This window comes from Acinonyx jubatus, chromosome C1 (assembly GCF_027475565.1).
Source record: "Acinonyx jubatus isolate Ajub_Pintada_27869175 chromosome C1, VMU_Ajub_asm_v1.0, whole genome shotgun sequence".
Taxonomy (NCBI): Eukaryota; Metazoa; Chordata; class Mammalia; order Carnivora; family Felidae; genus Acinonyx; species Acinonyx jubatus.
This window is the reverse complement of record NC_069381.1, coordinates 11,480,212-11,507,500: the sequence shown is the minus strand read 5'-3', so window position 1 is coordinate 11,507,500 and position 27,289 is coordinate 11,480,212. Positions and strand designations below refer to the sequence as shown.

Below are 27,289 nucleotides of genomic sequence, written 5' to 3'. Positions count from 1 at the left end.
TAACCGTCTGAGCCATGCTCCCCCCCAATTTTTTTTTTAATGTTTATTTATTTTTGAAGGAGAGATAGAGTGTTAGTGGGTGAGGAGCAGAGAGAGAGAGAGACACACACACACAGAATCTGAAAGAGGCTCCAGGCCCTGAGCTGTCAGCACAGAACCCCGACGCGGGGCTCGAACCCACGAACTGCGAGATCATGACCTGAGCCGAAGTCGGATGCTCAACCGAGTCACCCAGGCACCCCGCCCCCCCACAAATTTTTATTAAAAAAAAATTTTTTTTAAGTTTATTTATTTTGAGAGAGAGAGAGAGCACGTGTGAGCTGCCACCAGCACAGAGCCCAGCGCGGGACTCCATCCCACCAACCATGAGATCATGACCTGAGCCCAAATCAAGAGTTGGATGATTAACAGAGCCATCTGGGCACCCCTCCTTTAAAAAGAAAATAAATATAAATGGACTAAAGTGTCCTAGTACTATTTATTGGGGGGAAAATCCCTTTCGTGTGGATCTGTAAATGTGACCACTGACCGTCTTAATACGTCAACGTCCACAGATAACGTGGATCTGTTTCTGAGCTCTTTACTATTCTCCGTCTCTGTGCCAATATCATTCTGCCTTAATGGCTGAATTTTTATGTGATAGTTCTTGGAACCTAGTAGGGCCTTGGCCCTTTGCTCTTCCATTTTAATTTCATTTTTTAACATTTATCTTGAGTGAGAGCACGTGCAAGTGGGGAAGGGGGTGGGGAGAGACTCTCAAGCAGACTCCATGCTGTCAGCACAGAGCCTGATGTGGGGCTTGATCTCATGGAGCATGAGCCAAATACCCTAAGCCAAGATTAAGAGTCAGATGCTTAACCAGCTGAGCCACCCAGGTGCCCCCATCTTCATTTTAGATTGTGCTTGTCAAATTCCATAAAAAGTTGTCGGGATCCTTTATTAGAATTGTTTTTGAATTTATTCCATATCAATTTGGATAGAGTTGGCATTTTTATGATGTTCAAGTCTTTCATGAACATGGTATATCTTCCAGTTTACATAAATCACCAAAGTCTAACTTTAGTCACTGTCTTCACAGCCTACTGTCAAACAGTCAAGGACCTTAGCACACTTTAATTCCCATCACTCCCTCCTTTTATTCTAGTTCTTTTTTTAAATTTTGGAAGATGCCATTAGTTCAGTATTGTTTGGATTCACTCACTTATTATTGACTACTTTAGTTGGTCTTCATTCTTTCTTGCATTTAATATTTTCATTCTGGGATCACTTTTTGTCTCCCTGAAGTATATCTTTTATAATGTGTGAGTTTGGGCTATCATCTATTTGGGGGCTTTCTAGTGTTTACCAGTTCTGGGGGGGGGGGGTGTGGATTTTACCTGCCAAGATTTGGTATAGGCAGTTTCTGTGCCGTCCTTTTTTCCATTGACTTATCATCCTTTGTGGCTCCAGCTTGATTCTGGAGGATTCTCACACGAGACCTCCCTCCTTAGGAGGGAGGGAGAACTTGAGCCCGCTCAGTTCTGCAGGTGCCTTCGATACCCACCCTCAAACCTCCACTTGCTCTCTGGATTCCAGCCTTTGCTGAATTTTGTTTGACCTCTCAGTGTTCCTCACTGACTTGCCGGTTCTTTGATGCATTTAAAAAAAAATTTCTCACAGTTTTCCTTCAGCATTTGTAGTTGTTTGCTGTGAGACTTGGCCTGGTTACCTGGTGTGCCACGCTTCCAGAAATCAGGATGTTTCCGAGTTTTAATCCTGTGTTTCCTCTGGCAGCAGGAAACACCGGAGATTCGAACTAAGACTTAGTGATGTGCGCTAAGGGTTTTCGTAAGATGTTTTGTAACACTCATTAGTATAAGGAAAAGGAGTTGGTAAGTGCCAATTAATGACAGAATTTGCCCTTTGGGGACAGACTAAGGGTCTTTTGAGGCTGTCCGTCCATGTCTGCGGAGGTTTTGTCCTTTTCTAAAGTGGAAAGAGCACATCTTTAGAGTATGATGGACTTGGCCTTGAATCTGGGCATGTCAGTGAGAGCTGGGTCAGCTGACAACCTCTCTGAGCCTTGATTTGCTTATCTGCACAGTGGGGGTGATCAGATTAACACCCTTCTCTGGGGATTACTGTGGGTGGTGATGACGTAGCATGTATTCTGGAACACGCGGCAGGCAGGCAGCTACAGCAGCTATCAGTTATTCCCTTTGACGGCATTTTCTCCACGTGCTGCTGCCCTTTGGAAATGACGAGCCTGTGATCTTGGTAACCTCCCAGTTGTTTCACGTGGTGGAGCTGATTACATATTAGCAAGGCTGTTTTCTCCGGGCACAGGCACACGGTCCCCCCCACAGTCCTTTACCAGGACTCACAGTTTTTCCCAGCTGGGCGAAATCCCCATCCGATTGGGAAATCGCCGCATCTGTACCGTGGGCTCTCTGATCAGCTACTCACATCCAAGCATTAGTTTTTACCCAACCAACGAATGCATTAAAAATTCCCATCAGTATCAGCAGGCCACCATCTAGACAAAATGTACCGTTTCATGATCCTGAGAACACGCCCTGGCCCACAATGGAAACTGTCAGTCTTTTAGATTTTTGCCCGCCCTGTTCTGGAAGTGGTATCTCGTACTTCTTTATATTTCTTTATTAGGCTGAACGTCTTTTTTTCTGTGTAGAATATATTGACCACCTGTGTTTCTTTTGTGAATTGCCTCGTCATTTCCTTGACTCCTTTTTCTGTTGGGAGTTTTTTTTTTCTTGTTGATTAATTTTTAATAGCTTTATTGAGATACCCATGCAGCACCCATTTAAAGCGCGCAATTGGGGTGCCTGGGTGGCTCAGTTGGTGAAACAGCTGACTTTGGCTCAGGTCATGATCTCACGTCTCGTGGGTTTGAGCCCCACATCAGGCTCTGTGCTGACCGCTCAGAGCCTGGAGCCTGCTTTGGATTCTGTGTCTCCCTGTCTCTGTCCCTCCCTCCCTCACACTGTGTCTCTCTTTCTCTCTCTCTCTCAAAAATAAACATTAAAAAAAAGCGTACAATTAAATGGCTTGCAGTATATTCCCAGAGTTGCACAACTATCACCTCTATTTTCAGAACATTTGTATTATCTTGAAAGAAACCCATTACCAGTCACTCTTTGTTTCCCTCTGTCTCCCCGAGCCCTAGTAGGCAGTCATTCTCTATCCTTATGGATATGCCTGTTCTGGACATTTCATGTGAATGGAATCCTGTAACTTGTGGTCTTTTGGCTGCCTTCATTTAGCATAATATTTTCCAGGTTCATTCATGTTGTAGCATATATTTTTACTTTTTTGTTTTGTTTGTTTTAAGTAACCTTGATGCCCAGTGTGGAGCCCAACGTGGGGCTTGAACTCATGACCCTGCGATCAAGACCTGAGCTGAGCTCACGAGTCAGATTCTTAACAGACTGAGCCACCCAGGCACCCCTTTATCATTACTTTTTTATTGTCCAGTATTCTATTGCCTGGACCCACCACGTTTTATTTATCCATCAGTTGACGGACATTTGGGTTGTTTCCACCTTTTGACTATTACAAGTAATGCTGCCGTGAACATTTGTGTACAAGCTTTTACGGGGACATAACGTTTTCATTGTTGTTTGTATGAGGAGCCTTTTGTATAACAAGAGTGTTAACTCTTATTTGCAACATAGGCTGCAAATATTCACCCCTAATTTATATTTACATTTGGGAAGTTGAGAAGATAAGGGTAAAATGATGAAACAGAACATTTAGGGGCACCTGGCTGGCCTGGGTCAGTGGTGCGTGTGACTCTTGATCTCAGGGTTGTGAGTTTGAGCCCCGTGTTGCATGTAGAGATTACATAAAAATAAACTCTTAAAAAAAAAAAAAAAGGAACAGAACATTTAGAATGCTGACCAGTCTTCCATACTTCTAAGAATTAAGTGTATGTGCCGACTTCCCCCACTGTGGCCCCAGTAAGTGGCCCCTTGGGGCTGGTCTGCATACCTCAGAGGGCTGCTGCAAGCTCTCTTTCTGTACCTGTTTGTGTCTCTCTCTCTCTGTCTCTCTCGGTCTCTCTCAGGCCTTAGGACCGGGAAACAGGAACCAGGCAGCAACTAGGGGTGCTTTCCAAGTTTCTCTCGGAAGCTCACACTCCAAAGCGACTGGCTGAAAAACCGCCAGCGTTTGCGAGTCAATCAATCGTTAAAAGGCTTCCAGCAGCTTTGCTGATTCACGGCTGTTGCAGGTGGAGGGGATTGGAGGGGCTGGAGGTCAGCCAGCGCTGTTTGTTCAAGGGCAAGCGCTGGGGCCCTGAGCTTCCTGAATCCTCCCAGGGCTGTTGTCCAGAAACTGTTCTAGAGCTGCCCTTTAGCAGCTGGAGTTGAGGAGCACAGCAGTTTTAAAAAACCATTGGAGGGGCGCCTGGGTGGCTCAGTTGGTTAAGTGGTCGACTTCAGCTCAGGTCATGATCTTACACTCCGTGAGTTCGAGCCCCACGTCGGGCTCTGTGCTGACAGCTCAGAGCCTGGAGCCTGCTTCAGATTCTGTGTCTCCCTCTCTCTCTGCCCCTCCCCTGCTCATGCTCTGTCTCTCTCTGTCTCAAAAATAAATAAAAACATTAAAAAAATTAAAAAAAATCATTGGAAATGGAGACATTGAGTTCTTGACCACTTGTTATCCAGGCCTAACATAACCCAAAATAGCCCTCTGAAATATCCTTGTACTCATTTAGTTTTCCTCAGTCAAGTTTTACAAAATATTTTTAGTCGAACCAACTATCTGGAATAGTAAGTAGACAATTTGGTGCTGGCTTCTGCTGTGCATAGTTCTGTATCCGAATATATATGTCCTGTGTAGCTCTTGTCCATCTCAAGATTTCCAATACAGGGAAGGTTTTTGTTTTTTTAAATGTTTAATTTTGAGAGGGAGAGTGTGAGTGGGGGAGGAGCAGAGAGGGAGGAAGACAGAGGATCCAAAGCAGGTTCTGCGCTGACAGCACAGAGCCCGATGAAGGGCTCGAACCCACGACCTGCAAACTCATGGCCTGAGCCAAAGTCAGATGCTCAACAGACTGAGCCACCCAGGCGTCCTCCAATATAGGGAAAGTTTTTTTTTTTTTAATTTTTTCTTTTTAACGTTTATTTATTTTTGAGACAGAGAGAGACAGAGCATGAACGGGGGAGGGTCAGAGAGAGAGGGAGACACAGAATCTGAAACAGGCTCCAGGCTCTGAGCAGTCAGCACAGAGCCCGACGCGGGGCTTGAACTCATGGACCGCGAGATCATGACCTGAGCCAAAGTCGGACGCTTAACTGAGTGAGCCACCCAGGCGCCCCATATAGGGAAAGTTTTAAATGAAAGTCTGCTCACTGCTGGGTTACGGTCTCATTTTTGTCGCTCGCTTGGTATCTGTTATACATTTGTCATCTGGCAGTCTTATTGGTGAAAGCATTTATTCAACATTTATTAAATGTTCACACTAGAAGGGATCTTAGCAGTCACGAATCCTAGTGAGGAAACAAGCCGAGGAAAAGTCACGTGAAATGCATGTGTTCCGTTGAAGTCCGAATACATCCACTCCCAAACAGTTGGTACTGAACTTCCTTTTTCCTTTTGGCTTGGGTCCCAACCCTGACTAGTATCATGGGACAACTAATCCTTCCTTTGGGATTGTCATGTTCTACCTGCTTTCTCAATGAAAGCCCCGGTGTTCCTCCAGAATCATCGTGTTCTTTGCAGAGAGCAGGTAGGTGACTTTTGCCATCAAGGATGAGCACTGCAGCCTGTGTTTCGGTTACTGTTGAGCGGAATAAGCATTGCCATTTGCAGGGCCTTTTCCTGGTCGTCTTTCATTTCGTGGGGGCCTGGTGAGATTTCACATCTTCTTTTAGAAGAAGTTGGCATCAGATTCCCCTTTCTCCTTCGGTATCGCTAGCGTGGGTTCACGTGCAGCTGGAATGATGGTCGCCGGCAGCCGCGTTATGCAGTGGGAACTTGTATCCTCATCCTCCCCATTTCAAGAAAGGAACCCGAGGTGCTCGGCCCGCTTTGGTTTGATGCCGAGGCAGGAGGGGGTGACTGGGGCCAGGTGTCCGGCAAGTCCCTGAGGCCGCACGCAGAGCTGCGTGTGAGCCTCTCTGGAAGGTCATCACGGCGTCTGAGCGGCTCGGCCGCACCTGGCAAAGGCCGCCGGCTGCTCTTCTAGGGGATTTTCACTTTTGTCCCCGTAAGGAATTTCTGCTCATAAAGATTTCTCGGGTGACACATCCGTTGTGCAAATTACCATAATTTTCCATTTCCCCCATGAGAAATGTTTCCCCGTTGAGAAGTTTTGAGTCACCAGGTCTCGTAGAAAATGTCTTAGAGGTTTTATAGTAAAGAGAAATGAAGGCGCTCAGGCATTGTGGACACTGTCTTTCTCCTTCCTTGCTTCTTCCTTTTTTTTACTTGGTTTGACTTTGTTAATCGCTAACATTTAGAAGTGGTAAAAGAGAATGCAGAAAGGATGTGCCCTGGCAAGTAGAGCTCCTTCCTGCCCTTGCCCTGCTCCTCCGAGGGCCCCTCCCCTGTGTCTTGTACTTCCAGTGACATATGAGCTAGGATGTCACAGCCTGGGCTGATGGTTTTGCACAGACCGCACGGCCCTGCTTCCCCTAGGAAGGGTCAGGTTCCGAGTGTGTTAAGGGACTTTGAGCCGCTCCGAGAAGACGTACTCAACATTTTTCAAAGGATGTTACAATGTTTAATGGGCAGGCCATTTGCACGGGTTGCCCTGAAAGGTCCGCGTGAATGTGTGCACCCTCCTGGTGCCAGCTGGGGGTGACATTGCCTCATTTTTCCCATCGCAAGGGTCCAGCCCTGTGGGACTTTCTAACTGCTTTTTCTGCTTCTGGCCCTTCCTCTTTGAGTCTGTTCTCCATACTGATGCAGCCAGAGTGACCTTTCAGAAATGTGAACCTCACCGTGGCCCCCCCCTTGCTCAAACCCCCGGCAAGGCTCCCGACTGCCAGGCATGAACGCGAGGTCCTGACATGGTGGGCATGGCCCTGTGTGCCTGGCTCTGGCCTGTCCCTCCAGCTGCATTTCTCACCACGTTTTCCACTCAGTCGTTTCTCTTGGGATGCTGAGGTGTACTGTCCCTCCCCCACCCGGTCCCGAGCCCGCGCACCAGTTTTTCTCCTGAACGCACCCCGTTGCGTATGCTGCCCTCTTCTCTGAACATCCTTCTTGCCTTTGTTCGTGTGTCTTGTTGGCTGTGACCAGGTACCGTATCCTCCTGTGGCACCCCTTCAGAACTCAGCAGAGGATGGCGACGGGGTCTGGAACCTTCTCCCCGGTGAAAGGTCCTTGAAGGTGGGCGTCTAGGCCTGACCTTGTTCCCGGGGGCGCCGCCAGCTCCCATCAGGTCACCTGCCCTGGGCAGTCCTCTGCGGTTGGTTTCAAGTGTAAGTCTGCTACGCTGTCCCCTCGGCCACCACATGTGAAGGTTAGACCCCCGAATCCAACCATGTTAACCTCAGTGGGCAACCCGCCTCAGGCTTTCTGCTGAAGAGACACAGTAACAGAGGCCTCACAGCAGAAGTTTGAAGCCAGATGGACACAACGCCCGAGACCTGAGTGCCCTTTTGTCACGTTGGACCAGGCCGTGGCTCCCTCCTCTCTGTCCCCCTGCTGTGGAGAGGAGCCGCGTGCCTCAATGGCAAAGGGGGTTCGCTTGGGATAACCTGGTTTGGTTTGTTTTAATTCATTTTTTCCCCTTTTTGTTCAACTGTGTATCAGTCACAGACCTGTGTTAAGAGAAATGGGGTGCTTGGGTGGCTTAGTCAAGCGTCTGACTCTCGGTTTCAGCTCAGGTCATGATCTCCTGTTTTTGTGGGTTTGAGCCCTGCATGGGCAGTGCAGAGCCTGCTTGGGATTCTCCCTCTCCCCCTCCCTCCCCCTCCCTCCCCCTCCCCCTCCCCCTCTCCCCCCCTCTCCCCCCCTCTCCCCCCCTCTCCCCCCTCCCCCTCCCCTGCTCATGCTGTCTCTCTCTCTCAAAATAAACTTAAAAAAAAAGTAATATTTGATTCTACCTTTGCCTGTATTTGTGCAGTATGACCTGTTATTTCTCTGTCTCTCTCTTTTTTAAAGTTTATTTTTGAGAGAGAGAGTACGAGTGCCCTGTGGGGGAGGGGCAGAGAGAGAGAGGGGGAGAGAGAGTCCCAAGCAGGTTCCGCACTGTCAGCGCGGAGCCCGACGTGGGGCTCGAACTCACAAACCACGAGATCTTGACCTGAGCCAAAACCAAGAGTTGGACGCTTAACTGACCGAACCACCCAGGCACCCCTGTGTTGTGACTTTAGCCCTCACAGTGGTATGGTGGTTTTCCTGGTGAATGGGTGAGCAACCTAGAACCCAGAGAAGCTTGCCTGAGGCCACCCTGGCAAGACTGGAGCCAGGATTCATTTGCACATCCTTTGATCTGAATCTGCTGGTGTCTCCTCTTCTTTGTCCAGTATGTGCTCCCGTGGGGACCCCGGTCCGCCCTGGTCCTGTGTCTGTCACCATCGGCCCTCCTGTGGCCATCTCAGCCGGTACACCAGCCTCGCTCGTCGCCTCAGGGAATGGCCCCAGCACTCAGCCAGTTTCTCAGAGAACAATTTAGAGTCCTCCTTGACTCCTTTCTTTCCTGGCATCAGCTGACTGTTGTCTCTACCAAACAGCTTCCTGATCCAACCGCCTCCCCTGCCTGGGTGCGGGGCCTCCATTGCTTGCCTCTCCCTGCCTCCCTGCTGTTCCTCTGTCCCCTCCTGCCTCCTTCACGCCCCTCTGCACCCAGTCCCCTGGGGCCCCCAGTGCACTTAGAAGAAACTCCAAAGCCTGACTTGCCTCTGATCAACCTGAGTGATCTCCGCCTCTGCCGCTGCCCGCCCCGTGCCCCCCCGCCCCCCCCAGCTTCCTCCTTTCCAGGCACCCAGCCCCTTTGTCAAGGTCATGCCTGTCTCAGGGCCTTTGGGTTTACTCTTCCTTGTTCCTGCAACAGTCTCTGGGCTTCTACGGCAACAATGTGGCTTTCTCTTCCACTTCATTCAGGTCTTGGCTTAAACATCACCTCCTCAGAGAGGCCTTCCTTGACTTTTCTTAAATATGAAACAGCCTCTGCCTCTCGTCTCCTCATCTTCTTGCGCCTTCTTCACAACACTTAACACGTGAGATTGTATATCATATTTATTACCCGCCCTCCCCCGAGGCCTTGTAGCTCTAATGTAGTACAGGCACAGAGCAGACACTCCTCCAGTGTCTGTGAAAGGCTGTTGTCTCTGGGTCTGTTTCCCGATTTAGGGGCTGAGGACCCTTAGAGGGGAAGGTGATAGGTAGCCACGCAGCTGTATTGCGTCCCCCCTCCCCGGTTCTCTGTATATTGAAGGAGATTTCTCATTCTTACGACCTCTCAAATGCACAGAGATGCTGTTGTGATTAGTAGGAGGGAAATGATTTTTCATATGGTTTTTGTCTATTATTTTCTCCATTAACAAGCACCGGAAGTATGATGATCATCTCATGAGGGTCCTCAGAATATTTGACCTTGAGTAAGTCACACTCAAAAAGTCCAGGAATAGGGGCGCCTGGGCAGCTCAGTCAGTTGGGCTTCTGACTCTTGATTTCAGCTCAGATCATGAGCTCATGGTTTGTGGGTTCGGGCTGTGCATTTATAGCGTGGAGCCTGCTTGCTATTCTCTGTCTCCCTCTCTCTGTCCGTCCCCATCCCCCACTTGCGTGTGCGCATGCTCTCTCAAAATAAACATTAACAAAAAAAAAAAAAGGCCAGGAATCACCTACCTCTCTATACAGGCCTCTTCCCCGACTTGATTTGTAATCGTGTGATGCCAAGGTCCTGGGGTCAGTGCTGTCAACAGCTGTGAGGAGGAAGTCAGTCTGTCCCACCCAGCAGTGAGTTTATTAAACCAGGGGAGACCAGGCAAAGTAGCAGCCTTGTTTCAGGCTATGTCAGTGCTCAGGGAGTATTGGGGTGGAGGGGCCGGGGGGTGTGTTGGGAGAATGATAAAATGCCACCAAGTCCCACATATTCTGATTTTGTCTTTTTTGGAAGCAAGGCCCTTAACTCACCCTCTGTCAAGCTCTTAAGAGTGCCCAGAGCAGGTCCTAGCATGATGGATTCTGAACTGGCACGGGCACGCCGGGATCTGGGACAGCCCTTTCCTCAGGGCCGGCCAACCTTCCCACCGGGCCACATTCCTGGAGCTGTGGGCTCCATCGGGGGTCAGGGAAGGGGATGCCTGTTCCCTCTTCAGAAGTGTGGTTAAGTGTTCGAGATAATGGGGGTTGTAGAATTTGAAAAGCAGAGGCAGTTGTACAATTTATATTTAGGTATTATTTTTAGAGTTTTAAAAATCCGTGGTTTTTTTGTCACACGGACTTCAAAGAAAATGCTACTGAATCTTGGCTGGTGGGAACGTGTAGAGGGCAGCAGTTGATTTTCAGAGTGGGGCCATTACTCAGTGGAAGATGAAGTATCAGAATCTGGGCCTGTTGGGAAGGGCCGAGTCCGTTTGCGTGTTCACCCTAAAGGGGAAATGGTTTTTAAAATTTTGAGAAACACAAGCTTAATATCAGAGCCGTCCTTGCTGGGCAAAGAGGAAGGTGCCAGAAGAGCTGGTTTTGTTGGCATCTGCCCCTCTGCCATGTTGTGCTGGAAAGGGGCAGCTCGTCACACTGGGCGGGTGGGCGGGCTGGGCCGGCAGGTCTCACAGTTACAAGGCTGGCCTGCTGTGACCTTCCATGTCTTTGGCCTGAGTTTGTGTGCGCTCAGCTGTAGACGGGATCTACCTGTGTTTCTAGAAGATCTGGAATGCCGAGCGACTGGAAGCTGAAGGGTGATCCCTCTTACCTGCCCCCGGACATGACACGGCTGTGTCACATCCGGGCCTGCACCCAGGCACGTTGTGTTCTGGGAGCTGGGGACTGCTGTTTCTCAAGGCCAGCGTCTCCTCGCGGTAGGCCAGTTGTTTCCTGGCTTGGTGGCTTCCCTCTGCGTGCGGTTCGGTGCTTGCTAATAACCCGGGTAATATTTCACGTTTGACAGGTGCCCCTTTGACTCTGAGATGGGGCAGTGCTGTGTGGACCCACTTAGAGCTGTGGGCAGGTGCTCCAGCCTTCACCCGGCAGCACCCGTGGGGCTTAACAGAGCAGTTGTTCAATATAAAGTGCTTCCCCCACAGAGAAAGTAGCTCTGGATGGTTCTTGCCCAGTGCTCCTCCCTTCACGCCCTCCCTCTCTTAATGTTAATTGGGCTCTGGGATTTTTCCAGATTGCTTTTAGAAAGAATAATGGGTTATGATTACAACTTCCTAACAAGGTCAAGTCACTAAATAGTTACCGGGTGCACCCAAGGTACCCAGCATAAAAGGATATGTAGAAACCATCTGATACGATCTTCGACCTAAAAATACAGCCATAGTTTGCGTCTTTCTTTCCTGGTAGCCTTTGTTTGCTGAGTGTTTACTGTATGTCAGGCACTGTACAGGTGCTGTGCTTACATTTATCTCCTGTAAGCCTGTAACACACGTGGGAAGTGGTCCCACTGGCCCCGTTTTGCCAGGGGAGGAGCTTTGCTGGAGATGCACGGCTGGTGTGGTGGGTGGCAGAAAAGCTGGACTCGGGTCCCACCTGGCCCGACCCCAGAGGCCCTGTCGCCGCGGTGCTGAACTGCCTCTCGCCTCCTGGAGTCCCGGAGGCCGCGGTGCGGAACTTGACTCTCCGAGTGGCCGTGTTCTTAGTTCTCAGGTGGTCGGGTGGTGCCGTGCGCGTGTTGAAGAGACGTCGTGAATGCCATTTCGTCGTGGGTGGGGGCGGGGGCGTGGGGACCTGGGATCCAGGTTTTGTTGAATTGCTTGCATTTCACCACCCAAGGAGAAGCCCTTCTTATGTCCTCATCTGCTTGCGGATGTTTGGGAACTGGGGGAACGGGCGGGACCGTGTTTGCCGTGGCCAGCCCCCCGCGCACCCCACTCGAGTCCGCTGAAACCTGATGGACACCCCAGTGAGAGAGGCCAGGAGTGTGCTTGGAAATAACCCCATCTCTGCAGGCTTGAGTGTAGCACCTGTCCCTCTCTCTTTTCTTACTGAAAATTGTGTCAACTTTGGAGAAATGGTACCGTATGGAAGTATATGGATTGTGTGTGTGTGATTTAGATAATACATCTAGGTGTGTCCAAGTAAAGAGACGGAATGCTCTCAGGGTCTCAGAAGACCTCTGCTTGCCCCTCCTGCCATCCGGACAGAACCATCGTCCTGGGTGTTCTGGTACTCACTGCCTTCACGGTTTTGCCGGCTGGGTCCGCTCTCCCTCGCTGGGAGCAACCACCTTGAAACTCAGTGACTTCAACTATTGGCAGTTTGTTACTTCTCCCGATGTTGGGGGTTGACTGGGCAGTTTCTTTTGTTCCATGAGGCGTTGAGGTCGTTCATGTGACCGTTTAATAGCTGGCCTGGAAGGTCCAGGAAAGTTCTCTCATACTGCTGTCAGCCAGGGCCTCCGAGTTCATCGTGTGCCTCTGGAGGCCCCTCCACGCGTCTTGTCTCTTCAGCAGGCACAGTCCCTGCCTCTTGGTGAGAGTCATCACAGGGCCCCCACCTGCAGTTGGAATCTTCTGGCACAGGGGGAGCGGTTGGTGGCCATCCTGAGAAGGGTGCCCACGCCGTCCGTCCGTGTCCGGTCGCTTAGTCGGGCCTGTTGGGAATCATGCTGCAGGCGCTCTCCAGGTCCCTTTTCATCCCCGAATGAATTCCTTGTGGGGCGGGCCGGGGCTGTACGTCCAGCCAGGTTGGTGGCTGTCCCCAGAGCCTGGGAAGTCGGCCCCGTTCCGCAGGGATAACCACAGAGCAGCTGGTGGCGTCCTGGGGAAGGTGCCTGAGTGCAGTGAGTGAGTGGAAGGTCAGGCCAGTTTCTTGAGTGGGCCAGTCGGGTGCCGGTTTGGGGCTTCGTCTTCTACATCTAGCGTGAGGACTTTGTGGGCTCTGTTCTGTTTGCATTTTCTCTAGTTCGAAGCTCTTAGGGTCTTCTAGCAGTTTTCTCTAAGGCCCACCTTTATCGCTCGAAAGCCAGGAGAAAGAAGGCAGCAGGGGCCCCCACGCTTTGGCCTGAGCGAAGGCATCGCAGAGCCGGCCGGGGGCTGGGGGAACCACACTCCAGCACTGACGCTGGTGACCAGAGGCGGCCGGGCTGTTGCTCTTGTACCATTTCAGGTCTCTCCTCAGACGGTGACTCCGAGTGTGCACGGGGGTGGACAGCCGCCCGGGCCCGCGGGACCCACGCATGTGACTGTGCGGCCCAGGCAGGTGCGGGGTCTCCACGCCCTCACCTCTTCCTGGAGCCTCTAAACCTGGCCGGACCGCGGTGGGGTCCTGTCTCTGTGGAGCGTAAAAGAGGAAACAGGACACAGTGGGGGGACTGCCGTGATCATTCTAGAGCATTTCATGCCACCTCCGGTGCCCCTGTTCTCGCTCAGCCCCTCTGAGGGAAGGGCCCGGCCAGCTGGCCCCTCACCTGCTTGCCACATCACCTTGAGGAGACAGGGGCTGGTGGAGCTTTCTGGCAGGCTGGGCCAGCTGGTGGAGGCAGCTGGGGGCCTCTGAGCCCCATCTGGGGGGGCGGGTTGTGGCCTGCCTGTGGGCACCCCCGCTGAGCCCGAGCCCCCACGGCTGCGCTCGCCCTCCCCGGGGCTGATGGCAGGACTGGGCTTGTGAGCCTGGCTTCTCAGGCGTGTGGGCGCCGCCTTCTTTCTCTTCCTTCCTTGTCCTTCCCCCTCACACTCCCCGTTTCTTTCGCTGCTTCCTCTCTTATCCTCTCCCTTTTCCTCTCTTCCTTTTCTTTCTTTGATTTTGTCAGAATAGGTGCCCTTTAGGAGTGTTTCTCTGTTGGGACAGCTTTGGGACAGCTGCAGAGGACTCTGGAGACCCCCACACCCATGTTTGGGGAGGAGCCCACTTCTGGGCGGCAGCTGGCAGCGGAAGAGCGTGGTTAGCGTTGGGGAGGGGGCATTCCCCGTGGGCACCGCTGCTTTCCTGGGGGTGGGGGACACTGGAGGATCCCGGCCACCAGCCACCCTCTCCCAGGACCTTTACTGGCCCCCCCCCACAGCCTCTGAAATGAAAGCCCCTGCCCACCCCCCATGTCCAGCCCCAGGAGAGCCTGCTTCATGCCTTTTCCCTGGAAGCTGAGGCCGTACGGCGGCACGATGGCTCCTCGCGGCCTTGGGTGCCCTGCTACCCCGGACTGATCGGCCCCTTCCACCCTGTTGGCCAGGAGTCTCTTCTCAGGTTTACTTTCGCAGCAAGTTAGGTCGCGTTCCAAGCTGGAGGGCAAGGGCCCTGGGACCAGCTCTGTGCCTCGGGGGTGGGTGGGTGGGTGGGTGGGGGTGGGGTGTCAGCTGATGCCCCCTGGTTGTTTGTGTACCTGCGAGACCCTTCCTCCCAGCTCAGTTTTCGGGTTGGCTGCTGGTGAAGGTGAGGGAGCTCCGAATGGGCTTACCCTGAAGCTGATGGAACATCTGCCCCCTAGGCCTCTGGTTGTCCTCCCTTCTGCTCTCCAGACCCGCTTCACCTGGGCCTCGCAGGACACAGGCAGTGACTGGTGACTGGGGCTCGGGGGCTGCCCGTGCTCCCACGCACTCACCTGTCTGCTCAAGTGCCTTTTTCTGTCGTGAGAGGACAGCTGTACAGGTGAGCTGGCCCAGGCCTCTCCTTGCCACCTGCCTTTGGTTCCACGTATGCCGGGCCTGGACTGAACTGCTTTCAGATGCTAGGCCTGAGTGCCCTGGCCTAGGTGTTTAACCCGCGGACTGGACATTGGTTCTTGTCCATGTTCTCCAGAAACAGAAAGGTTTCTGGAGAAAGCAGACACCTTCCTTCCCCGCTTTTTCCAGAGATTAAAGACAGAGAAGGATGCCTTCACAGGTGTCGCGTGTCAGCCGTGGCCTTTGCTTTGGTGGCTCCCTGCTGCTGCTGGCTGGCTTGGCTCCAGAGCGGGTTGCTCAGCGGACGCCGAAGGCCTCCCCTCTGGACTCCAGGGCCGGCTCCTGGCGCTTCCCTGCTGACTCGAGCTCCAGCCATTGGCACTGCGACGGAACCGGAGAAGCCGTGGCTCTGTCTGGGAGCTTGTGTGTGGAGGCTGGGACCAAAGGACCGTCCTGGGGACGTCGGAGGGGGGGAAAGGGTGTTTCTGGGTCCCCAGCAACAGCTTCTCTGAACTCGTGGCTCAGAGGAAGGCTGGCACGTGGGGCGCACAGTCTGTTGCCATTGCCACATCCCCCCCTTACTCCTTGGAGCCCCGCCTGCCGCGCGGTGACTTCCCCCAGCTCCGCAAATACGTGGCCCCGCTTCTGAACCGTTTCCAGACACCACAGGGTGGGTGGGCTTTTGGTCCTTCAGGGCTGATCTGCTCTGGCTAAGCCCCTCGTGCGGGGGTGTGGCTTTCCTCGTGGCTCCTCGCAGCGGCCCGACCGCCATACATGGTCACTGCGGCTGCAGCAGCACCGGTGACTCACCCCCAGGAGGCTGATTTAACTGAACACCAGGAGCCAGTGAGGGGCTGCTGCACCCTGGGGGCTGGGAGCCCCAAAGTGTCATTCTCACCTGCCCGGAAACAGCCCGGGGGCAGCTCCGAGCAGACCCAGACCTCAGATGCCGGGCCAGGGCACCAACAGCCTGGTCCTGGTGGATCAACGTGATGCGGTCCCAGGAGTGGGGCGTTGACTTTTATTTTGAAGTTGGGTCTTTCTTGAACTGAGGGCCCGCTGCTTTCCCTATAAAATGCTGGTGTTGAGACTGACTCTGGTGTGGTGCTGCTAGGGAGGAGAGGGCTGCTTTAGATACTTATTTAGTCACGGCCTGTGGTAGTTCGTGATGGTTGGGCGCCGGGCCATGGAATTTTTCTGAGCATTTTCGCTTGAGACTGTTACGGGATTTCCAGGCCTTTGTGTGAGGCCTCTGGCAGAGAAACTGCAGCCGGCCCAGCAGCTCTTGGGGTCAGGGCCAGAGCTATTCCTCCTCCGGGGACAGCCTGGAGACGGTTCTGGAGGCAGAGGACTTTATGTCGTTTCCTGAGCCTGTGAATCAGAAAGAGAGGGAGAGGGAGAGGGAGATCCCTCTCTCCTGGACTTTGCCAGAGCCCTGTGGGTGCAGCGGCAGAGGGTCTGTTGCTGAAATGCCGGGTGATGAGACATCTGTCACCTGTGCATGGCAGAATGGGAAAAGTAAGAACAAAGTAGAAAGGTTTTCATAAGGCCAAATGTATCGAATTGAAAGATCTGTCCTTTTTTTCTAAAATTATGTCATGCGTTGTTTTCATAAAAAAAATGTTAAACAGACCATGTGTTTTTCTTAAATGCTCACCATAATCTGTGTTTTGTGTTTGTTTTTTGATTTTTTTTTTAATTTTTGTTACCTGGCAGAACACAAAGGTGGCCATTTTGTGTTGGTCCCTCCATGCTTGTGGTTGGGAACTTTGCTGGCCAGTAAACCCGGGGCTCTAGGAGCCTTGGCTTGCAGAGGAAGTCTGGAGTGATTTTACCCCTTGTGGATTTGTTTGAATTGTCCCCATCTCCCCCTCGTTTCTCACCTGGGAATTTTGGGGGGCGACTGTCAGGCTGGCTGGCCCCCTGTCTCTGTGCTAACGCAAAGGCCCTTTGGCTCTCCCCAGCCATGGACTTTCCCCAGCACAGCCAGCACGTCTTGGAGCAGCTGAACCAGCAGCGGCAGCTGGGGCTTCTGTGTGACTGCACTTTTGTGGTGGACGGCGTTGACTTCAAGGCCCACAAAGCAGTGCTGGCGGCCTGCAGCGAGTACTTCAAGATGCTCTTCGTGGACCAGAAGGATGTGGTGCACCTGGACATCAGTAACGCGGCAGGTACCCCGTTGGGTCCAGGGCCGGGCTCCGTGAGGTCGGGGGCCGTGGCCGGCTCTGCGCCGCGCGCGGCCCTCCCGGGAGCGGCCCCTCCGAGGTGTCAGGTGCACCAGGCCGCCCACACGGGGGCTGCCACGAGTGTATGGGCACCAAGCTCCTACCGCATTCTCGACCGGGAGCCGGGTGGTAAGAGGAGAGCCGACGAGGGAGGGCTCGTGCTGCACTCTCAGCCCGAGGGAACGAGGACGGGCTCGTCAAGAGGGACAGAGAACAGGTGGGCTCTCAGCCCCCGACCCCTTCCCATTGCCGAGTCGGTCCCGAACCCCTACTCCAGTGCTAACTATGACGGAGATGGGAGGGGTGTCGGGAAACCTTGCAGTTGAGGAAGGAACGGGGCCTGGATTTGGCTCTGGCCCAGAACCGCATGACGCGCCATGGGAAGGTCAGGGCAAAGTGCCGTGCCCCCATCTTACCGATACGGAAGCTGAGACCCAAAGAGGTCAGGTGACTGGCCTGGAGGTCAGATACTTCGTGGCAGAGCCCTGAGGAAAGCCAGTGCCGACACCCTCATGGTGGGGCGCCCTCCAGTGGTAGGGTGCAGCGGCTGGCCAGAGCTTACCGTGGGGGGGGGGGGGGGGTTCCCACTGCCGTCCTCTGTGCAGGGTAGAGGTTTACACCCTGGTCCTCCGTGCAGGGCGGGTGTTTTTCCTCTCGGTTCTCTGTTCCCACCCTCTGTCCTTGGTGCAGGGTGGGCGTTCACCCCCGCTGTCCCTCGTGCAGGGCGGCCGTCGTACCCCCTGCCCTGTGCGGGTGTGCGGCATCTCGGAGGCCGCCGTCTGGGCCGACAACCCCCAGGCTGTCCGCCTACCTGCCAGCACGGGAGATGGGGGGACGGCGGCCCGCCACTCCACTTTTCCCAAATCCCTGGATCCTGCGACCGAGTGGAGTGGCAGAGCCGGCTGGAAAAGCCAGGCCCCGCGAGGTCCGTGATGGCTGTCTGTGTCCTTGGCAGGCCTCGGGCAGGTGCTGGAGTTTATGTACACGGCCAAGCTGAGCCTGAGCCCTGAGAACGTGGACGATGTGCTGGCTGTGGCCAGCTTCCTGCAGATGCAGGACATCGTCACGGCCTGCCACGCCCTCAAGTCCCTCGCCGAGCCCGCTGGCAGCCCCGGGGAGACTCCGGTGGCCTCGGCCCCGGAAGGTGAGGTTATGGCCAGGCTGTTCCTGAACACGTGGCTTTGGCTGGGGTGCTGTCTCTGACTCTCTGGGCCTCAGCGTCCTCGCCCGGCCCTGCCTGTGTCACAGGGTGCTGGTCTCAGGAAGGCCTCCCGAGGGGCTTGTCGTCTGCCTACCCCTCCCCCACCTTTACCCACTTCCCGTGTGCTCTGCTGCTCCAGAGGGCTGGGGCTGCGCTCGGCCCAGGCCCCTGCGCGTGGGGCCGTTCCTCCAGCAGCTCTCCCTGCTCGTGCCCTTCCCCCTGAAGCCGGGGTGGGCCAGGCTCTCGTGGTACCCCTCGCGGAGAGCCCGTCTCCCTCCTGAGCACGGAGCTCTGATGGGCGGCATTGCTTTGCGTGTGAGGTCTGCTCCCTGACCAGGGCGGGAGCCCCCGCGGAAGCAGCAGCCGGGACTGTTTATTCTGTGCTCAGCCGGTGGCCTGGCATGGAGTGGGTGCCCGATGAGCAGTCTGGTCAGCCAATATGTAGATGTCTCCCCAGGGACGATCTGGAAGAGCCAGCAAGTTCTGGGCCACCTCACCCCTCCAGGTGGTGGGCGCGTGGTGGGAAATGGCAAGACTGTCCCGTTCCATCTCCAGGAGGAGACAAGAGAGCCAAAGAGGAAAAGGCGGCTGCTGCCGTTCTGAGCGAGCTGGACCCGGCCGGAAGCGGTCCACCCACGGGCCCAGACAGGGAGCCCAAGGAGGAGCGGGGCGGCCAGGCTGAGAGCACGGCCAGCGGTGAGTTGTGACGCCGAGTCTGTCACCTCCTGGCAGCCTGGGCCCTGGGGCAGTGAGCGGCCTCCTGGAGGGGTGCCTCCTGGGGCTGGGAGAGCCGTTCACTCCAAGGCACCTGCTGCAGCGAGAGCACGGGCACAAGTAGCCTGAGTTTGGACGTGCGGCACCCCCCCGCCCCGCGCCGGGCCACAGCCACTCCCCGGGGGCCTGGTCCAGGGGAGCCATCCGGCTGCCGGAGGGAGGGTCCTCACGCAGCCTCGGTGTTCCCACACCCCACCCAGGTGCCGAGCAGACAGAGAAGGCTGACGCCCCCCGGGAGCCGCCCTCCGTGGAGCCCAAGCCCGACCCCACGAGCAGCATGGCTGCTGCGGAGGCCGAGGCCGCCTTGTCGGAGAGCTCGGAGCAAGGTGCCCTGCCACCAGCCCGGCCGGGCGGCCGTCGCTCACGCGTCCCCCAGGGCTCCTTCCCCCACCCCCCAGCCCCCAAGCTGATCCTGCTCCGACTCAGGCTTTAGCTTCGGCCGAGGCCGTCTTGCCATTGTCAACTCCTGACCGCTGTCTCGGTTGTGCACCCCGGCTGGGCTCCTCTCGGCGCGGACGTGTTGCTGACGCAGCCTCAGTGTGGCTGCTGCGTCCCGGCTGCCCCCCGCACCCGCTGTGCCGCCAGTCCGGCTTCCCCGGGGGTGGAGGCCCAGTCCCACCTCCCAGCAGCGAGCGGCCTGCTCCGCAGTGTCCTCTGCCCTCTCCCCGGCCGGCACCAGGGCCGCTTGTCTGTGGGGGCCACGCCGAGCTGGCCCCTGCAGGGGACTCGCGCACACAGGGAGGGCTGCGGAGACGAGCCCTCGTCCTTCGCTGGCTCTGAGGCCCCTTCCAGCCCTCCCGAGCGCCTCAGTGCCCACCCTTCTCCGGCAGAAATGGAGGTGGAGCCGGCCAGGAAAGGAGAAGAGCAGGAGGGTGAAGGCGCAGCGGCCGCCGAGGTCAAGGAAGAGGGGCCGCCGCTGGAGAAGGGGGAGCCCCCCGAGGAGAGCGAGGAGTCTGCCAGCACGGACTCGGGCCAGGAGCTGGGCACCGAGGCCCGGGGCCCACGCTCGGGCACCTACGGCGACCGCACCGAGTCCAAGGCCTACGGCTCGGTCATCCACAAGTGCGAGGTGCGGCCCTCCCCTCGCTCCCCCCCCCCCCCGCCTCCCCCCCGCAACCCTCGCGGCCCCGCAGTCCCTGATGCCCGCCCCCCGCTGCGCCCTGCAGGACTGCGGGAAGGAGTTCACGCACACGGGCAACTTCAAGCGGCACATCCGCATCCACACGGGCGAGAAGCCCTTCTCGTGCCGGGAGTGCAGCAAGGCCTTCTCGGACCCGGCCGCCTGCAAGGCCCACGAGAAGACGCACAGGTACGCCGCCCCGGCCGCCCCCCCCCCCCCCCCCCGCAGGGCCCCGGCCTCTGGGAGCCCAGCGACCGTCCCCTCTCCCTGTCGCCCTGTGACCACCAGCCCGCTGAAGCCGTACGGCTGCGAGGAGTGCGGCAAGAGCTACCGGCTCATCAGCCTGCTGAACCTGCACAAGAAGCGGCACTCGGGCGAGGCGCGCTACCGCTGCGGGGACTGCGGCAAGCTGTTCACCACGTCGGGCAACCTGAAGCGCCACCAGCTGGTGCACAGCGGCGAGAAGCCCTACCAGTGCGACTACTGCGGCCGCTCCTTCTCCGACCCCACCTCCAAGATGCGCCACCTGGAGACCCACGACACCGACAAGGAGCACAAGTGCCCGCACTGTGACAAGAAGTTCAACCAGGTGCGTGCCGACGGAGCGGCAAGGAGGGCCGGCCGGCCGCGCCGGGGACCGAAGCAGACGGGGCCCTGCCCCGGCGAAGCTCTGACCGCTCTGCCGGGGAATCTGGGGCGGGAGGTGGTGGCTCGGGCCCCAGAGACCCGGGGCAGGGGTGGGGGTGGTTTTACCTTTTCGTCTCCGGGACCTGGAACATTCCACGGGCCTCGAGGAAGGATGGAGTGGTCCAAGGGCCCGGGAGAGGGCCGAGAATCCCTTGTTCGCCAGCGGGAGGGGTGGCCGAGGCCGGTTGCGCGGGGTGGCCCCCTCTGACCCCTGCCTGGGTGCAGGTGGGGAATCTGAAGGCCCACCTGAAGATCCACATCGCGGACGGGCCCCTCAAGTGCCGAGAGTGTGGGAAGCAGTTCACCACCTCAGGTAGGGCCGGGGCTGCCCCGGCTGCCCTCGCGTCACGCCCCTCCGCTCCTTGCCCCCCCTCCCCGCCGGCGCTCACGCGGGCCCTCCTGCACCCCGCCGCAGGGAACCTCAAGCGGCACCTTCGGATCCACAGCGGGGAGAAGCCCTACGTGTGCATCCACTGCCAGCGGCAGTTCGCGGACCCCGGCGCTCTGCAGCGGCACGTCCGCATCCACACAGGTGGCCGGGCCGGGCCGGGCGGCGGGCGCCCCGAGGCTGGGGAAGGCGCTCGGGGAGGAGCGGGCGCCGACACCTTCTCCCGTCGCCTCCCCCTGTCCCCAGGCGAGAAGCCGTGCCAGTGCGTGATGTGCGGCAAGGCCTTCACCCAGGCCAGCTCCCTCATCGCGCACGTGCGCCAGCACACCGGCGAGAAGCCCTACGTCTGCGAGCGCTGCGGCAAGAGGTCCTGCCCCGCCCGTCCCTCCCATGCCCGGCGCCCTGCACGGTGAAGGGGGTCAGGAAGCGAACCTAGAGCTCAGTTGGGAACTGGGTGGACGGCTGCCCGGCCCCGGGCGTAGGCCCCGGGGCTCGGCTCCGGTCTCGCAGCCACGCCGGAGACGCCAGCCCGGCTCCCCCCGGCTCCCCCCCCGGCTCCCCCGCCATCCTGGGCCCTGGCTCGTGCAGCTCGGTGCAAGCCCCCTCCCTCTGCGGCCCTGCAGGTTCGTCCAGTCCAGCCAGTTGGCCAATCACATCCGCCACCATGACAACATCCGCCCTCACAAGTGCAGTGTGTGCAGCAAGGCCTTCGTGAATGTGGGGGACCTGTCCAAGCACATCATCATCCACACTGGTGAGCCCGTGCCCACTTGCCTGTCTGTCCCTGGGGTGGGGGGGGGCGGCCGGGGCGGTGGGAAGGGAGGGCCCTCCAGATCCCAGCCTTGGGCACTGGCCCTTGCTGCAGGTGGCCTTGAAGGAGGTTCAGTTCCAAGGAGGACCCCATTTAGAGTTTCTAGAAGGTGCAGTGGCCACTGGACGCTTCTGTGCAGCCCTGGTGGCTGCCCCAGAGCACTCGCTACTGGAAAAGACAGGGCTCTGGGGCAGCTGGAGGCCACTGAGGTCCTCCCCCCCCCGCCCCCCCTCCCAACAGCAGGCGAGAACCTTGCCTCCCCCCTCAGGAGAGAAGCCCTACCTGTGTGACAAGTGCGGTCGTGGCTTCAACCGCGTGGACAACCTGCGCTCCCACGTGAAGACCGTGCACCAGGGCAAGGCGGGCATCAAAATCCTGGAGCCAGAGGAGGGCGGGGAGGTCAGCGTGGTCACCGTGGATGACATGGTCACGCTGGCCACCGAAGCGCTGGCGGCAACCGCTGTCACTCAGCTCACAGGTGCGGGCCGCGGGCAGCAGGGGCTGGTCGCGGGCAGCCGGCCTCTGGGGTGGTGGCGACGGGCAGGTGCCTTTGGCCTTAGGCCCCTTGGACTTTGCCCACAGTGGTGCCAGTGGGGGCCGCGGTGACCGCCGACGAGACGGAAGTCCTTAAGGCCGAGATCAGCAAAGCTGTGAAGCAAGTCCAGGAGGAAGGTGAGGGGGCCGCCCGGGGCGTGAACACCTGTGAACCCCCGAGGGTTCCCCCCATCCTGACCGCAGCCCTCCGCCTCCCACAGACCCCAACACCCACATCCTCTATGCCTGCGACTCCTGTGGGGACAAGTTCCTGGACGCTAACAGCCTCGCCCAGCACGTGCGGATCCACACGGCCCAGGCGCTGGTCATGTTCCAGACGGACGCGGACTTCTACCAGCAGTACGGGCCGGGCGGCACGTGGCCGGCCGGGCAGGTGCTGCAGGCCGGGGAGCTGGTCTTCCGCCCTCGGGACGGGGCCGACGGCCAGCCTGCTCTGGCGGAGACGCCCCCCACCGCCCCTGAATGTCCACCGCCTGCTGAGTGAGCAGGCGTCTCTCCTCTGACTGTTTATTTAAGGATGGACGGCACCCTAGATCTGAGAGGGGTGGCCCCGTTCCCTAGAGAATAAATTGGATTATTTTCTAACGCTGCCTATAGCTCCCTGTGGGGTTGGGGGCCGGGGCTGTCAGAGCCGGGCCGATGCTCCACCCGGGGAGCTTCTTGGCCAAGCCAGGCTGTCCCTCGTGCAGAAGGGGCCGGTGCCTCCGGACCGGTCGAGAGAAAAGCTGGCTTCCTTGTCCTCAGTTGGGGTGTGGGTGGCACGCCTGGGGCCAGAGAGACGGTGGCTCCACGCACCCCCGTCCCCTTGGCTGGTTTCCTCCTCGGGCTTCTCACCTGTTTGGCTTCGGGACCCGAGCTCCCCGCCCCCGCCACGGAGCACGGTTGTGAGCCCGCTCCCCCTCTGCCCCGCTGGGTTGGCTTAACCAGGATCCAGGCAACCCACAGAGCCCCGCTCAGGAGCCCACTCAGCCAGAGCAGCAAGGTAGAGAGCCAGGCCCACCGGCCACAGTTCGTTGGGCTTGGGGAAGCAGGCGCGCCCCGCCCTCCCCTCACAGGATCAAGGCTGAGCTAAGTGCCATCTTTGGGGAACATCTGTTTGCCGTGCATCGGCGGGAGTCTACGACCAGGCTCTGGGCCCAGAGACGCGTGGGCCGGGGGCTTTGTTGGGGGTGGGGGGCACCGCGAGCGCCACCGGCGGTGGGAGACGTGATGCCGTCTCTGCGTGTCTACAGTTGGCTCCCGGCAGCCGTGATCCCTCCCTCAGAGACGGCACCACCCCCTCAGCAAAAGCACAGGCCCGTTACGAGCCTCGTGACTGTCCCATGTGAGACCCCGAGTCCGTGGTCCCTGTGTTCCTGTTGCCCCATCCTCCTTTCGGGCTGTGCCGCCTCGGGGCCAGCCTGCTCCAGACCTGGAGGAGGAAGAGGCGAGAGACAGACACCAAAGTTTCCTCGAAGGGTTTCTGAGTTTGCATGGGGCGGGGGGGGGGGGGAGCGGGGCGTAGTTTGTTTTTCCTGTATCCAACTTTGAAGTGCCTTCCGCGTTACCCAAGAACAAGTAAGTTCGGTCTGTGACAGAAATCTCTTTTGTATAAAACAAAACGATGCTTGGGGAGGATTGAGTGGCAGAAAAGAGGTCCCACGTAGACTTGGGGAAGGAAACAAGTGGGACGAGGGCTAGCTGTTCCCATAAGCAAAGGACCCTCGGTCCTCCCACCCAAGTGACAATCACATTCACACTGGACGTGTTTTGTATTTTTTAATAAAGTTTGTAATCCAATGGACACACAAAACAAAACTGCGCTGAGAAAACCAGTTTCATAAATTAATAAGTGTTAGGAAGTTGGGGGGAGAGGTCAAGGTAACAGGAAGAGGGGAAGCCAGTCTTTTTTGTACAGTCTTTTTGTGTGTGTGACACTTCAAATCGCGGGGGCCGGGCCCGTGCTGTAACGAAGCGCACTTATACAAATGAGTGACAATACAAAGTCTGAGTATGAAAATAAGATTTTCTCTGAAAACACATTTTTGGCACAGATTAAAAAAAATGTATGTCAGGGGAATTTGATTTTTTTTAAGTATTATATATATTTATATATATTATATATTTATATATACACACATCCCAAGTTCTGCATATCCCACCAAGAAAGAAAATCCTTCTGTTTGCTCTTTGATTGTAAACTGTACATCCGGGTGAATCACAGATGGTGGCAGCAGGAGAATTAAGAAAGGTGACACATCCAAATGAGCAAGGGGAAGGGCGGGGTGGGGACCAAACAACCCAATGAAATGTTCCTTGACCCCGGCGTTTCAGCAGAAGCCTGAAGTCCTGCGTTAGAGTCCTCGATGTGTGTTCAGGTACACCCAGACATCCAGAGTGTCACAGCCCGTCTTCACTGTGCAAAAGTCCAAGTCACTAATTTAGTGCAAAGGCAGTTCTGTTTTGTTTCTTAAAAACAAAAACAACAAAAAATTAATTCCACTGCCCAGTTCCTTTTCTCCAAGAGGAGGAGGGAAACCCAGCCCCAAGGTGCCTGCAGAGTCCATCGGTTGGTGGTCTGTCCTTGGGCTAAATGTCATGTAAACATACAAGTAGCAGCACCACTGCCCAGAGGGGTCTGTCCGACTGAGCCGGGTGGGCGGGCTCGAGGGCGAGGCTGGCATCTGGCAGTGGAGTACGTCCCCTGCGGCAGCTTCTTCCTCCACTTGACTGGGTTGTCCTGTGTTTACTTTTTTGCTGCAGAGCCTCGGGGAAATACACCGAGCGGTGGCTGTTCAGTGGCTCACACAGAGGCAATGACAATCATGAGGTGGGGAGAGATATTGGAGATGCTGGCGAGGAGGTCAGGGGCCAGACGGGACAGGTGGCTCTCCGAGAACTCACAGGGCGGGAAGATCTGCAGCACATAGGCGGGCTGGAGAAGAGGACAAGAGAGGGAGAAAAGTGGGATCCCCCGCCTCCGCATCGGTCACCCCACTACCGCTCTTCCAACCACTCCCGACTGGGGGCCCTGATGGGGCCCAACACAGAGCTGGGGGGAGTCCTGTTTCCCGGGGAACTAACCTCTCCGTGACTCTGTCCAGCAGATGAAACCTACAAGGTGTCAGAAAAACTAACACGAACTAAACTATCCTCCTGGGAACCTCTTCCACAGCATTAGGCTAAGAACCTCCGCCGTCTCAGCTGTTCTTGGGTTGTCTCCAGGAGGGGCGAGGATGGCCCCTCGTCTACACTCTGCTTGCCTGTTGCCTCTATCCAGATTGCCCCGTGCCCGCCTCCGGACTATTCTGGTCGGCACTGGTAACCAAGCCACCAGCTTAGATCGGCCCCACACACGTGTGCCCCGAGCGAGGACACCAGGCTGACCTGATTGGAGCCGGGGTTGGGAACGTTGATGATCCCTGCCGCCTGCTTGGCCTGCAGATAGGTGATGAAGGCCGCCTTGAGGGACTCAGTTTGGCTCACGACATCCTCTTGGTCACGGCCACAGGGCAGAGCCAGCAGCAGACAGTAATCTGTCTCCACCTGTGGCAGAAGCGTAGCCGTCAGTGACCAGGGGCCTCCCCCAGAAGACAGCAGCCCAGGCAGAGGCTTGTCCAACCCAGGGGTTCAGCTCCTGCGTCCACAAAAGGCCCCCTTTCTGAGGTGACCTTCAAGTCTACCCTATTTTTTGACTGAAAAAAAAAAGGTTTCTGAATCTAGAGGCATTTTACACCCTCCCCCCCCCCCCCCCCACTGGAGACCAAACACAGCAGGAATGCCACTACCACGGCCAGCCAGGGAGACAGGCAGGTGGGGGCGCCCCACGTCCTCCCTCGCGGGCAGGGCAGTTACTTGCCTGGGCCCTGAGACTTACCGTCATCCTCCGGGCAACCCCTTCCAGCTGGGAGGTCTCCAGCCGCATCCTCTGGGCAATCCTCAGCGGGGGGCCTCCTTCAGAAAGCGGCAGAGACCGATGTGCCAGGACGTTGTTGCCGGAGACAAAGTGGAGCTGCACGGCAGCCGTGTCGTTCTTGAGGGCCAGCAGGCCCTGCCACACAATGGGGTACTTCTGCTCTCGGGGAGATAGACAGGAAGTGAGCGCAGGGCTGGAGAGCAGAGCCCCGCCGGACGTGGCCCCGGGCAACAGCTCGCTAGTCTAAGTGGGGGCTTCAGTGCACTGAATGCCGTGCAGGGCTCAGAGGGGAGCGGGGCAGGGGCCCTGGCCAGGCTTACCTTCAGAAGCTGGACCATGTCCACGGGCCTCTGGGAAGTCAAGTGTGGAGAAGAATCTGGCTTGGGGGTGGCCTGGGCTTCAGTGTGCGTCAGGGCCAGTCCTGGAGGGGTGCTGGGGCTTGAGGTCGTGGGGACAAACGACGGCTGCTTTGGGGCAGCCTGAGCTGGGAGAGGGGCCGGGAGGTCAGGCTTCATGGAGACAGACACAGGCGACGGATAGGAGGTCTGACTTGTTTCTGCCTGTGCCCTCTGGACCTGGGCATGAGGCTCGGCTGGCCTGTTTGTGGGGACGGTTGGGAGACGAGGCTGTTCGACTCCCGTCTGGGTCCCCTTCGCCTCCTGGGAGACCTGAGGCATCTTGCTGCTTGGTGGCTGGCCTGGCTGGCTGAGCTGGGAGGGCTGGCAGGGCTGCGTGGGCTGTGCAGGCTGTGTGGACTGCACAGGCTGGACAGGCTGTGTAGACTGCGCAGGCTGAGTGGGCTGCAAGGGCTCACCTTCAGGAGCCGGGCCCTGGAGTTCGGCGGGAGAGAGGGGGACAGAGTAAAGAGCCTGTTGTGCCCAGCACCCTGCCCCGCACCAACTGGCCATGGGTT

At 57.0% G+C, this 27,289-nt stretch overlaps 2 protein-coding genes and 1 long non-coding RNA gene across 10 annotated transcripts in view; 1 reads left to right on the top strand and 2 right to left on the bottom strand.

Moving 5' to 3' along the window:
- ZBTB17 (zinc finger and BTB domain containing 17) overlaps positions 1-23,066 on the top strand; it is a 32,591-nt gene extending 9,525 nt beyond the window's left edge. The window contains exons 1-15 of one of the 4 annotated variants that reach the window (XM_027060321.2): positions 15,922-16,238; positions 16,685-16,891; positions 17,901-18,089; positions 18,702-18,842; positions 19,121-19,246; positions 19,751-19,989; positions 20,087-20,229; positions 20,329-20,629; positions 20,953-21,040; positions 21,143-21,259; positions 21,362-21,482; positions 21,739-21,869; positions 22,195-22,404; positions 22,509-22,598; positions 22,682-23,066. In XM_027060321.2, coding sequence (XP_026916122.1) covers positions 16,076-16,238; positions 16,685-16,891; positions 17,901-18,089; positions 18,702-18,842; positions 19,121-19,246; positions 19,751-19,989; positions 20,087-20,229; positions 20,329-20,629; positions 20,953-21,040; positions 21,143-21,259; positions 21,362-21,482; positions 21,739-21,869; positions 22,195-22,404; positions 22,509-22,598; positions 22,682-22,965 — 2,550 coding nt within the window. In that variant the 5' untranslated portion in view covers positions 15,922-16,075 and the 3' untranslated portion in view covers positions 22,966-23,066. Of the gene's footprint in view, positions 1-15,921; positions 16,239-16,684; positions 16,892-17,900; positions 18,090-18,701; positions 18,843-19,120; positions 19,247-19,750; positions 19,990-20,086; positions 20,230-20,328; positions 20,630-20,952; positions 21,041-21,142; positions 21,260-21,361; positions 21,525-21,738; positions 21,870-22,169; positions 22,405-22,508; positions 22,599-22,681 lie in introns of those variants that run through there. The other 3 variants (XM_027060320.2, XM_027060323.2, XM_027060325.2) reach the window with 3 other exon arrangements.
- On the bottom strand, positions 11,813-14,799 carry LOC113599522 (uncharacterized). Its single transcript, XR_003420398.2, has 2 exons — positions 14,660-14,799; positions 11,813-13,389 (listed from the first exon to the last, which is right to left on the bottom strand). It is a non-coding gene; the product is annotated as an uncharacterized LOC113599522 (long non-coding RNA).
- A 1,158-nt stretch (positions 23,067-24,224) lies between the features above and the next one.
- SPEN (spen family transcriptional repressor) overlaps positions 24,225-27,289 on the bottom strand; it is a 124,671-nt gene continuing 121,606 nt past the window's right edge. For all 5 annotated transcript variants that reach the window (XM_053207582.1, XM_027060319.2, XM_027060318.2 and 2 more), the window contains 4 exons: positions 26,697-27,206; positions 26,338-26,532; positions 25,848-26,006; positions 24,225-25,395 (listed from right to left, as the gene is read on the bottom strand). In XM_053207582.1, the coding sequence (XP_053063557.1) occupies positions 25,264-25,395; positions 25,848-26,006; positions 26,338-26,532; positions 26,697-27,206 (996 nt within the window). In that variant the 3' untranslated portion in view covers positions 24,225-25,263. The remainder of the gene's footprint in view (positions 25,396-25,847; positions 26,007-26,337; positions 26,533-26,696; positions 27,207-27,289) is intronic.